At 40.3% G+C, this 12452-nt stretch overlaps 1 protein-coding gene across 1 annotated transcript in view; it reads right to left on the bottom strand.

The window, feature by feature from the left end:
* Positions 1 to 12452, bottom strand: part of MEGF10 (multiple EGF like domains 10) — a 151825-nt gene that overhangs the window by 30638 nt on the left and 108735 nt on the right. The window contains exon 13 of the mRNA XM_074995035.1: positions 11067 to 11169. Coding sequence (XP_074851136.1) covers positions 11067 to 11169 — 103 coding nt within the window. The remainder of the gene's footprint in view (positions 1 to 11066; positions 11170 to 12452) is intronic.

Genomic DNA, 12452 nt, shown 5'->3' with positions numbered 1-12452 from the left:
GTTTTCAGCCATACTAGCAGAATGTTTACATACGCTATCCCTTGTACTTTTAATATTTTGAAAATATGTGATCCATCCAAAACAACCCACACTGAAAGTTAAGGGCTTATTTATTTTTGTCCTTTAAGAGGAAAATTCCATAAATAATTATTTCTGATCTGCAGTGACAAGGGCAAAACTATTGTTCCCAGGCACTGATCATGCTTTCTGGGTCGCTCATCATCTCCCATTTGATCAAGGAAAATAGTCCAACTTAAAATAAGATAAATAACAGGCTATTATGCCAGTGTATTTATACCTTGTATGGCATGTGATAATCTCCCACTATATCCGTAAAGAGCAGAATCAAAACTGTTTCCACCCCACCACGCCCCCTGTTATAATGCCTATACACTGAAGTTAATTTTGACACACAACATTCCATGTGAGAGCAGGACTGGGCCCACAAAATGTTCCATGATATCTTGGCCTTCACTGAAGTCAGTGGAAAAACTTTCATTGATTTCAATGGGGTGCAGGACTTCACCTCTTGTTCTTAGGCACACGGGAAACACAATACTTCAATTCCAAAGAAAGCTCAGACTCCTGAGGGGTAAAGACAGGACATCTTGTAATGGAAAAAGGCAAGGAAAGCTTCCTTAACCCTTTACTGGATGAGTAAGTGAACACTGAGAAGGGACTTGAGGTGAGTATCTGAAGGAGAGAGCACCCTGTGCAAAGGTGGATAATCTCAAAGGGGGAGATGGCTGTTGGGAATACTTCTTTGACTCCAGCTGAGAAGGGGGTGGGGATCCCCTAATTTTAAATTAGGGGAAGCTGGGGGACAAGGTAGAATTTAAGTGTCTCAAACTGGAGGAAATATGGGCTCATAGAATTTTTCACAGCAGTTCAGACCACTTGGAATTGCAATTTGCACAGCACAATGCAATGATACAATTTTGAGCTTTCCCTCTGCTTCATTATAAATGGAACTTCATTATACCTAAGTTCAGTATGAGCAAGACAGTTTGACTCTATTGGGATGGAGGAGGATGTATAAACAGAAATGTACAATCAGAAGAATCTTCTGATTTAATGACATGTTGTATCTGGGGAATGAATGTCTCCAGCTGCTTTTGTAGGGAGCAAGCCACAACCAACCTCCCTAAAAATATCCCTGCTGAAGCAGATGCTGGTAGCACACATGTTGTTTATTTTTTTAAAGGAAGAGGCCAATTACTTCTAAAAAACTGGGAAATTAAGTGAGTGATCTTTTATTTTCAAGGCTCTGTTGTTTCCACACTCTGCTATCCTGTCTAAGGCCGCGTCTACACGTGCATGCTACTTCGAAGTAGCAGCACCAACTTCGAAATACCGCCCGTCACGGCTACACGTGTTGGGTGCTATTTCGAAGTTGAAATCAACATTAGGCAGCAAGACGTCAAAGTCGCTAACCCCATGAGGGGATGGGAATAGCGCCCTAATTCGAAGTTGAACGTCGAAGTAGGGCACGTGTAGCCGATCCGCGTCCCGCAACATCGAAATAGCGGAGTCCGCCATGGCGGCCATCAGCTGAGGGGTTGAGAGACACTCTCTCTCCAGCCCCTGCGGGGCTCTATGGTCATCGTGTGCAGCAGCCCTTAGCCCAGGGCTTCTGGCTGCTGCTGCCGCAGCTGGGGATCCATGCTGCATGCACAGGGTCTGCAACCAGTTGTCGGCTCTGTGGATCTTGTGTTGTTTAGTGCAACTGTGTCTGGGAGGGGCCCTTTAAGGGAGCGGCTTGCTGTTGAGTCCGCCCTGTGACCCTGTCTGCAGCTGTTCCTGGCACCCTTATTTCGATGTGTGCTACTTTGGCGTGTAGACGTTCCCTCGCAGCGCCTATTTCGATGTGGTGCTGCCCAACGTCGAAGTTGAATGTCGACGTTGCCAGCCCTGGAGGACGTGTAGACGTTATTCATCGAAATAGCTTATTTCGAAATAAGCTTCGAAATAAGCTATTTCGATGTAGCGTGCACGTGTAGACATAGCCTAAGAGTGATATGTATATCAAATGAGATCTATCTATATATAGCTAATGAGATTTAGGGCTTGTCTATAGTTCACCAACCATCGACCCGGTCAGGTTGATCTTCTAGAGTTTGATTTCACATGTCTGGTAAAGATGCACAACATCGATCTTTCTGGGGTCAGCAGTCAAAATGCTCCTGTTGACCTTCCTTAGTGAAGACCGTCAAATAAGTCTGTTTCTGATACATCAGTTCTAGGTGCACAATTGCCATAGCTAGAACTGCACATCTGAAATCGACTTGCAGGTCTAGTGTACACTTGCCCTTAAAGTTTCAGTTGGGTCCCATATGGGGAGAGGCTAGAGAGACTGGGACTTTTCAGTTTGGAAAAGAGGCGATTGAGGGGCGATATGATAGAGGTATATAAAATCATGAATGGTGTGGAGAAAGTGAATATAGAAAAATTATTTACCTTTTCCCATAATTCAAGAACTAGGGGACACCAAATGAAATTGATGGGTAGTGGGTTCAAAACTAATAAAAGGAAATTTTTCTTCACACAGCGCACAGTCAACCTGTGGAACTCCTTGCCCGAGGCGGCTGTGAAGGCCAGGACTCTATTCGGGTTTAAAAAAGAGCTTGATAAATTTTTGCAGGTCAGGTCCATAAATGGCTATTAGCCAGGGATAAAGTATGGTGCCCTAGCCTTCATAACAAGGGCAGGAGATGGATGGCAGGAGATAAATCACTTGTCTTCTGTTCTCCTTCTCTGGGGCGCCTGGCATTGGCCACCGTCGGCAGATGGGATGCTGGGCTTGATGGACCTTTGGTCTGACCCAGTATGGCCATTCTTATGTTCTTATGTTCTTATGTTCTTATGTTCAGTTATCACATTCTAAACAGTCACATGAAAAAGACACAAAATAACTTATCTCCAGTTCCTATGTTAATCTGTTGAAAGTTTGTTCTTAAAAAGGAAGCACTTTCACTTGTGTATATAAAGACAGAAGCCCAACAGGTCTAGGGGAACCCACGGGAAAACAAAATGGGCCAAAATAAAGTTTTTTTTACAAAGGCTTTCTCATGCCATTTATTTTGGAAAGTAAATATATTCTTTATCATAATAAAGAATTACCACACATATGTGGCAATACAGGTACATGATTACTAGTGACGGCTGTCAGTAGGTTATAGTACCCAGAACACTTTTGAGTCAGCAGAACTATGATTCAGACCCTTGTGCTCCAAAATTACAGACACCAATTAATTGAGCAAAACAAAATTGAGCAAAATCTCCTTCAGCCACTAGCAGTATAGTGCCTATGACACACAGCTGAGCATTATGATTTCATCAAGGCATTGGTGCTAGTACACACCATATACCACAGTGATCTTTTTAAAAGTCTATGTTGAAGTAGATTTTTTTCTCTTAACGTGCAGAGGAAATGTTTCAGGTAAGCAGACACAACAGGATTGCACATGGTATGCAAAAATGCACACCAACTAAAGTATGAACAAAGAGAGAGAGAAAGAGAAAGTGTTCTAGTTCAGGCATCCCAGAGGACCTGGTTATTTACATCCATGAGGCAGATTTTGATAATTATGGTAATTCACTTTGCTATTCAATAACAAATGTGGCTCCTAAAGTAATATCAGGATCACATGGTAATAACACAGAACTTCCTCATTAAAGCAGACACATGCAGTGATGGACAATCTGACTAGTAACAGCAGCTGCCCAAGACAGAGAAAAGCCACCAACATCCTATCTGGCAGAACATATGGTTGAATACTGTACATGTGCTGGCATAACACAGACTGGAATTATTGCATCTGTCTTTTCCATAAGCCAGTGCTTTTGTTTTGATATACATAGCATATTTCATCATCTCCAGCAACACATAAGTCTTACATTGATTTTTAGAATTTCATGTGCAGTACTAGTATGAAATGACATTATTTCAGACTTTCCAAACATCTAACAGAATAGCCTGCAACACAGTAAAAGAATAATGTGTTACGACTAACTAGCAATGCATATTTTAGTTTGTCTGAAATAAAGTCTTGGGTTTTTTACATTGCTTCAGTGGAACCTCTTGGCCTGGTATTGCCTGCTATTTTTACTGGTCTCTTCCAAACTCCATTTTTTCATGCCCATTTGTGGAAGAGGGGAAATTATGGGATAAGGATAATAGCTTTGGTATGTTACTGAAGTTGCTGAATAATTGTAATTGAGAGGAACAGTACACAGTACCTATGTATATTAGAATCAAACTTGTAGTTTAAACTATTGTTTGTTTCAATTAGACACAAAGTACCCAATATTTTTAAGACTGGGACTAGAAATACCCAAAGTATATATCTATGTCAATTACTGTGCACAGACATATTGTATAAAACTTAATGTTCACTATTTAACTATAAGAGGTTGTTGTGTGTTTAAGTTTTATTTTTAAGGCTCTCTTATTTTAAAGCACATTACTTTTTTCCATTGTCATACTTATTCTTTGCCATTCATATGAAGACATTTAGAAAATATTAGAATGAAAGATAGCAAGTTAAAAATGTGTGTGGATGCTTCCTTTTTATACCATCATCATAATTCATAGAATGCATCAGAATAGTGAATACCAAAAAATAAGCCACTCCATTAATTCCTGCTGTTCAAGCAGGGTCAGGCTTATGTATGCTGAACATTCTTAGTTTATGTTCTAAACAAGGCTGGGTTCTAATAGGGTAAGCATTCTTAGCTTAAATTCTCTGTACAGGGTGGGGTTTCTGGAAGGAAAAACATTCTCAACATAAACCTCCTACTGCCTAATAGCAGAAGACACCATAGGAATAAAACAGATTTTTTTAAAAAAAAAATCTGATTTCTTTGAGATTTGTGGTAGCTCATGACACTGTAATAGCCAACAGTGAATTTACAATTTTGTTCCTACAGCACTGAGAGATCTCGAAGCAAAACAATATCTTGGGGTACATTCAAGGCAAACTTATTTATAAAAATAAGTTAAATGCTCTCTTAATTTATTGACAAACTGCTCAATTATGGCTTTGCCATGAGTTCACAATACATGACAATATTTTGTTGCACTGCCTCAGGAGCACCCAGTTCCTTCACTGCTCCTGAAAAGGTGTAACTTATACCAAGTCTACACTTCATCTACCTGTGCAGCCCAATGTGTTTTAAAAGGAGGAAGTAAAGTCAAGGGTACTTTCTAGCCCAGACCTGCTCTTCCCCCCTTCCACCAACTAGCATGAGTAGGTCACACAAAAGCTCTACTTCCTGTTCACAACAAGTACCCATGATGCTAGCCACAAAAATGGAATTAGGAGGAGTAATGAAAGCTGAGGAAAAGTACTGACTACCAAATGTTACTGTGTTGGTTGTGTACCTACTCCCTTTTAAATATCACAACTCCTTCTGACTAATGATTGCTCAGTATTCTCTTAAGATCATATCTGATGCCTCAAAAATCAATGCACTGCATAAGTGTCAACTGATATATAGAACCGCTGTTTGAAAATGCCTAATATCTGCTTTGCTTTTAAAAGGGAAGGCACAGTGTTTTCTAAGAACTCAATCATATTTGCAATAAAGGCAATACCAATTTTCTTTGTTAATATTAATAACAAGGAGGAAGGCACACAAGCCAAAACTGGAAAAGAACAGATTAAATAATATTTAGGTAAGTTAGGCACATTCAGGCCAGATGAAATTTATCTGTGGGTACTTAATGAACTAGAAGAATCAATCTAGAAACTGTTAGTAATTATCTTTGAGAACTCATGTGCTGTGGGTGAGGCCCCAGAAGACTAGAGAAAACACTCCTCTTTATAAAGAGGAACGAGGGGCACATCTACACTTCAATTACACATCTGTAGATGGCCTGACCTGGACTCACATTGCCAGGCTATAAACCTGCAGTGTAGATGTCTGAGCTTGGGCTAGAGATTGTGCTCTATAACCCTGAAGTGGTGGTGGAGGGAGGGAAATGCCCCAGTGTCTGGGCCTCAGCCTGAGCCTTAACACTGCCACTGCAAATTTACAGTTCTGTAGCCCAAGCCCCATGAGCCTGTGTTGGCTGATGTGGGCCAGGCACAGCCGCTCAACTGCAGTGCAGATGTACCCAAAGAGGATCCGTGGAATTACAGACCATTCAGATTAATTTAGATATCTGGAGAGATTCAGAAGCAAATTATTGACCGGTTTGTAAGCATCTAGAGGATAATAAGATTATTAGGAATAGGTAGCATGCATTTATCAGGAACAAATCATGCCAAACCCCAACCTCATTTTCTGCTTTGACAGGATTACTGGCTTAGTGGATAGGTGGGAAGCAGTAGATGTGATATATGTTGATTTCAGTAAGGCTTCTGACACAGTTCCAGGGGAAATTCTCATAAGCAAACTAGACAAACGTTGTCTAGATGTAACTATCATAAGGCAGGTGCACAACTGGGGGACAGAACACACGTAAAAAGTAACTATTAATGGCTCACTTTCAAACTGAGAAGGTGTTCCTAGCGGGGTCCTGAGGAGTCCAGTCTAAGGTTTAGTACTAGCCCATAGTTTCATCACTGGACTTGGACAAAGGAGAGGAGAGTAGGCTTATCAAATGTGCAGATAACACCAGGAGTAGCACTCAAAACAACCTTGAAAAATTGGAGAATTAATCTGAATTCAACAAGGGGAAATTCAATAAAGACAAGCGCAAAATACTGCATCTATAAAACAAAGAAAATGAATTGTATGACTACAAAATGGGGAATAACAGCTGGTTGGGGGATAGTACTGCAGAAAAGGATATGGGGGTATACTCGGTCACAAACTGAATATGGATCAACAATGTGATGTGGTTGCTAAAAGGGGCTAATCTTACAGGATGTATTAACAGGAGGGTCATATATAGGACACAGAAGGTAATTTTCCTGCTTTACTCAGCACTGTTGAAGCCTCATCTTTACAACCACGTACAATTCTGCGTGCTGCTCTTCAGGAAACATGTGGAGACACTAGAGAAAGTTCAGAAAAAGAGCAACAAAAAGGATAAAAGTTTTTTCAAAATTGACCTGTGAGGAAAGGTTAAAAAAATAGTCTTGAGAAAAGAAGACAGATGAGGGATGGGGCCTGATAATAGTCTTCAAATATGTAAAAGGCTGTTACAACGAAGACAGTGATCACTTGTTCTCTGTGACCGGTGCAGGTAAATCAGGAAGTAACAGGCTTAGTCTGCAACAAGGGAGATTTAGGTTAGATATTAGGAAAACCCTTTTAACTCTAAGGGTAATAAAGGTCTGTAACAACCTTCCAAGGTAGTTTGTAGAATCCCCATGACAGAAGGTTTTTAAGAACAGCTCAGACGAACACCTGCCAGAGATAGTCTAGGCTGACTTGGTCCTGTCTCATTTCTGCAAGCTGGATCTGATGACTTCTCAAGGTCCCTTCCACCTGTACTTTTCCATGATTCTCCTTGACCTCAGTGAAGCAGGCGTAGACCCAATATCACCATATACTACGGAATGTGGCATTTTTAATCCTAACACAAACAAGCTCAATGACCTCCAGATACATTTAGTACACATTTTAAAAATCTAAACCAACTTTGAATTTCAATATCCCCATTCATTTTTCATACACTAATACTCTGTCTAAGTTTCAGCTGTAACACAAGACATCAGCACTACCATTCACCTGTTAAACCCGACAGTCAAAATGTCATCACTAAAACGGGAATTGATGGCACAGCTGTTTTAGAACCACTTTCTAAAGTATTTTCTCTTCATTCTAAATATAAGTGTGTTCACAAATAATTGTGGCTGCCTCATGGCTGTCAGTCGAACCAGTGATGTGTAGGTGGAGGATTTTTTCAGACACTCATAAAATATAAGAAAACTATCTTGTTTATAATGTACTGTACGTCTAGACATCAGTGACATGTTGAAACTAGTCTCTCCTGCACACACTTCCCAGATGACATCACCAGAGAAAGACTCAATTTCACCCATAATCATGTGTGAGGCTTTTTTCCCTCCAAACATTTCTTGTCCCTAAGCATAAAAGGCCAATTAACTTTTAAGGAAGTAAATGTACAAGCACTGCCCTCTTTTCAGTAATTGGCTTTATATGGGATTGGAGATTTGTGCTACATTTAAGAGCCTTGTCCATAACTTAATTTGGAAGAATCTATTGACAATTTTCAAGTCTATGATATTTTTATGGAAAATTACAAAATAAAACTTTGTCATTATTCTACTAAAGTCATGATTGCCAATAGGTTATATTTTGAAATTTACTTTAAAATTTTACAAAATGCTTCCTGGTTTTATGACTATTTGCCTCAGTAATAAGAGACTAATGGACAAATTTTTAGTAGGTTTTCCTAACTGTGCTCGCACAGCATCTGATGACACACATCAACCCCAAACACTACTGCTCACAATCAAGGATCTCACATACAATTTGAGAATTTTTGTGCAAAAGCATCTATTCTGAAGGTAAGAATTAGAGAAAAGAGACACTGAACAGATTTACAACGAGATGAAAGTGAAATAATCAGTTACCAAAGCCAAAAGAAGTCACGAGAAATATACCTAGAATACCTGACATTGCAGATATTTCTTTAAAACTAGAGCTAGAGGAATAATGCAAAATAAATTAATTTGCTCAGAGTGCCATAGCTGTGCACCCATTTTGTGTTCAATCTCTAGGAGCATTCAAGTGATTGAGATTTGAGTTTCAATCATCTGATTCTTGTGGAAAGAGAATATTAGACTCACACTTAAATGCCAGTAAATTCTTAGCTCACTCACTTGAGAATCTGCACCAAAGTTGATTTATTTCACACTTGACAGAGCATTGCCTGACACAGCGAGACAATAGATCTCCCCAAAATGGATCCCCAGTAACACAGGCAATTTAAAAAAGCAAGGCTGGTATTTCTCTGAACCTTTCCTAGATAAGATTTTGTGCACAGTTATTTAGTATGAACTCAACAAATAAAAAAAAATAATTTAAGCTCTGTAGCCAGTCAATAAATCTTACAGTATCCTACTTTTTATTCCCACCCTTTCACCCAGTCACACACCAGAATGAGAGATCAGGCAAGGTCTATGAGTCCCGAAAAGGAAAAGGTTTATATGTTTACAAGATTCCCTAATCCTTGCTAGTTCTCATCTCTCGGCAAGAACCAATGCCTCCTGGGCTTCTTTAGTGCCTCTCCTGATCGTAAGAATTAAGTGTAATCAATCCGAGTACAGAAACAATATAATGCAAGTTATAACCAATTGCAACAGCTAAGCAATGTAAATATAAAGTATCAGATACTCACAGGCTGTGTCTACACGGGCACAAATCTTCGAAACAGCCATATTTCAAAGATTACTAATGAGGCGCTGAATTGAATAGTCAGCGCCTCATTAGCATTAGGATGCTTCTGGCCACGGCGCTTCAAAAGCGCTGCTTTCGAAAGTGCGTGGCTCAGTGCGGCTACACCGGGGTCCTTTTCAAAAGGACCCCGCACCTTTCAAAATCCCCTTTTTCCAATCAGTGAGCGGGATAAGGGGATTTCAAAAGGTACGGGTCCTTTCGAAAAGGACCCCCATGTAGCTGCGACGAGCCGCACGCTTTCGAAAGCAGCGCTTTTGAAGCACCGCGGCCGGAAGCATCCTAATGTGAATGAGGCGCTGAATATTCAATTCAGTGCCTCATTAATAATCTTTGAAACGTCCATTAGCATGGCTATTTCGAAGATTTGTGCCTGTGTAGACACACCCACAGTGAAATATCTGTGATCAGTCCACAGAGTTAAAAAACAAACTTTCAAAAGAAACCAAGTAAATTCAAAGAGTGATATTTGAGGAAATCAGTCTGTCTACACACTTTTTGTGAGCAGAAAAATATGCTGTAACTTGTGTAGGAAAATTATTTCTTGCAGATGATCTGCTCAGATCTAATATACCTTGAAATACATTGAAGACAAAGCCAACAAAGACATTGCCTTTACTTTAATGGAAAACATGGGTTTTACAGATCTGATGGATGTGGAAAACAGCTATCAAAACCTTCAGATATAAATGAGTGCGAAGATTATAATTTTATAATATTTAAACTCACAAGGCCAAAACCTCTTGCATTATGATAGGAAAATCATTTATAAATGCAAACAGCTTTTTTGTTTTACTGGCATCAGTCTACTGGTAAATGAAGTAATTCTCTCACTGTAGGCCATGCCAAAATATTCCATGGGGCAGCTACAGGACAGAGGATTCAGGACTATACAGGGTCTACGTCTACACTAGCCCTGTCCTTTCAGAAAGGCATGGTAATGAGTCAGTTCGGAAGATGAAAGCCCCTTCTTCCTGTTTGATTTTAGGAAGAAGGGGCTTTCAAAGTCCGGGGGGGGGGGTCCTTTTGAACAGCCTGTCTACACAGGTGGCGTGCACTCTGAAAGCGGCACTTTCAAAATGCATTCAGCTGCCATTATGCTAATGAGGTGCTGCATATTCATGTCAACACCTCATTAGCATCTTCTGAACTGCCTCAATATCATGCCCCTTCCAAAGGGAGGGGGCTAGTGCAGACGTAGCTGGTGAGTCTCTGGAGTTCCAGCTAATCACCTCCCTTCAAGAAAGAATAGTTTTCCAGTCTTAAATATCCTACAGAGGCATGAAAAAGGGCGAACTCTTTCCTGGAGATAATGAAGCATCTGCATAGTGGTCCTGTCCTTTTACACTCTTTTTGGGCCTGTACCATGGAGCTGGTCTGGCCACTAGAGCTGACTGAAAACATAATAAGAGTCTCATAATAAATTGCTAAACATCTTATGTGTTTGAATCTGACTTTCCCCTTCCTCTCCCAAATATAAGCAGAGCTCAGATCCTAGGAAGTTCCACATTTCATAGTTCATATGGGGGAGAACACATGCCACGGGAGTGGCATTCCCATCTTTCTACATTTCCAATCCAAAACATTCTCAGCCTGGATCTTCTCTGCCCACCAAAACAAAAGGATGATTGTGTCCCACCTTATTTACATTGTCACCATTTTTTTATCCCTCATATTAATCTCTGCTTTACCTGACCACCCAGGCAGACAGCGACAGTAACCAGTGATTGGATGACAGCCATCTGCATGGCTGCAGTCACAGCGCTCAGCACAGTCCATTCCATATGTGCCATCCTGTAGGAACAAAAGAACACAGATGAAACTTTGAGACTACAGAGGAGAGCTGGAGGAGAACAAGTGGTTTGAGCATTGGCCTTGTAAACCAAAGGTTAAGAGCTCAATCCTGGAGGAGGTCATTTAGACGTCTGGAGAAAATAGATTTAAAAAATAAAATCTGCTAGGGATGGTGCATGGTCCTGCTGAGAGGGTAGGAGACTGGATTCAATGACCTCTTGAGGTCCCTTGCAGCTCTATGAGATACGTATCCTCTCTCATACAGCCACAATCTTTCTTTTTTAGTCTGTAATCAGCTTAACTAAGATAAAACACCTTTCTGGCTTTCAGTAAATCACGCAGCCTGAAATTCTACTCTGTTATTGCCAGGAACAAGAAAGACAGTCAGTTACATGCTTTTGACTGATCCCAGACTGACAACTCTGAAACCTTCATTTCTCACTTTGCAAAGCAGTTACTGCATGGTCAGCTGCAGCAGTGCAGCTTCACTGCACTGTCCCACTCGTGGCCCTCATATCTCCCTGAGACCTGGAAGGAGGGAGTTATTCAGCCTCCATATTTACTCAGTCCTTGAACTCTCCATTGAGAATGCCAAAAAATATACCACTCAGTGCCAGACTTTTATAGAGGACTCAGTGGGACGGAGAAATATCATAAGGAAAACAAAGCAAGCACAATCCTGAAGCACCTTAAGGACCAAAAATTTTTTTATTATCTAATGATCTTTCACAGGTAAGACCCACTTCTTCACGAAAGCTCATTACCTAAGAAATAAAATTGTTATTCTTTAAGGTCTTGCAGGACTGCTTACTTGGTTTTGCGAAGGTACAGACTAATATGAATAGCCCTGTCATATACTGTGTCATATACATGTCATGTACTGTCATGATACTGTCATATGGAAGCACAGCTTTAAGCTTGCAATGATACAAGGACTGCACTTTACACACATTCAAATATTTTATAAACAAGAACAAACAGCCTCATTTTCTTTTTATTAAAATTCTCTTTTTGTTTAATTCAGTAAATACAGCATGACAACAGGAAGGGTGCTTAGCGACTGTGAAGGGAGATAGGGCCTTGATGCAAGACAAAGACTATTTTCTAGTGGTGTAGCAATTCTGCAAACTGTATTAAAGCAGCTATATGACAGATTTGACTCCTTTAAGTTTCCCCAGTGTGACTCAGAGGAACTCCACTGGGTTCTAATGGAATCCAAATTCTACCTGAATTTAACTTCAGTTAAATTGGAGGTGGTACATTGATTTTAGACATAACTCCTC

The sequence above is a fragment of the Carettochelys insculpta genome, chromosome 5 (genome assembly GCF_033958435.1).
Source record: "Carettochelys insculpta isolate YL-2023 chromosome 5, ASM3395843v1, whole genome shotgun sequence".
NCBI lineage: Eukaryota > Metazoa > Chordata > Testudines > Carettochelyidae > Carettochelys > Carettochelys insculpta.
Note: the sequence above shows the minus strand (reverse complement) of the source record. Positions and strands in the feature narration are given on the sequence as shown.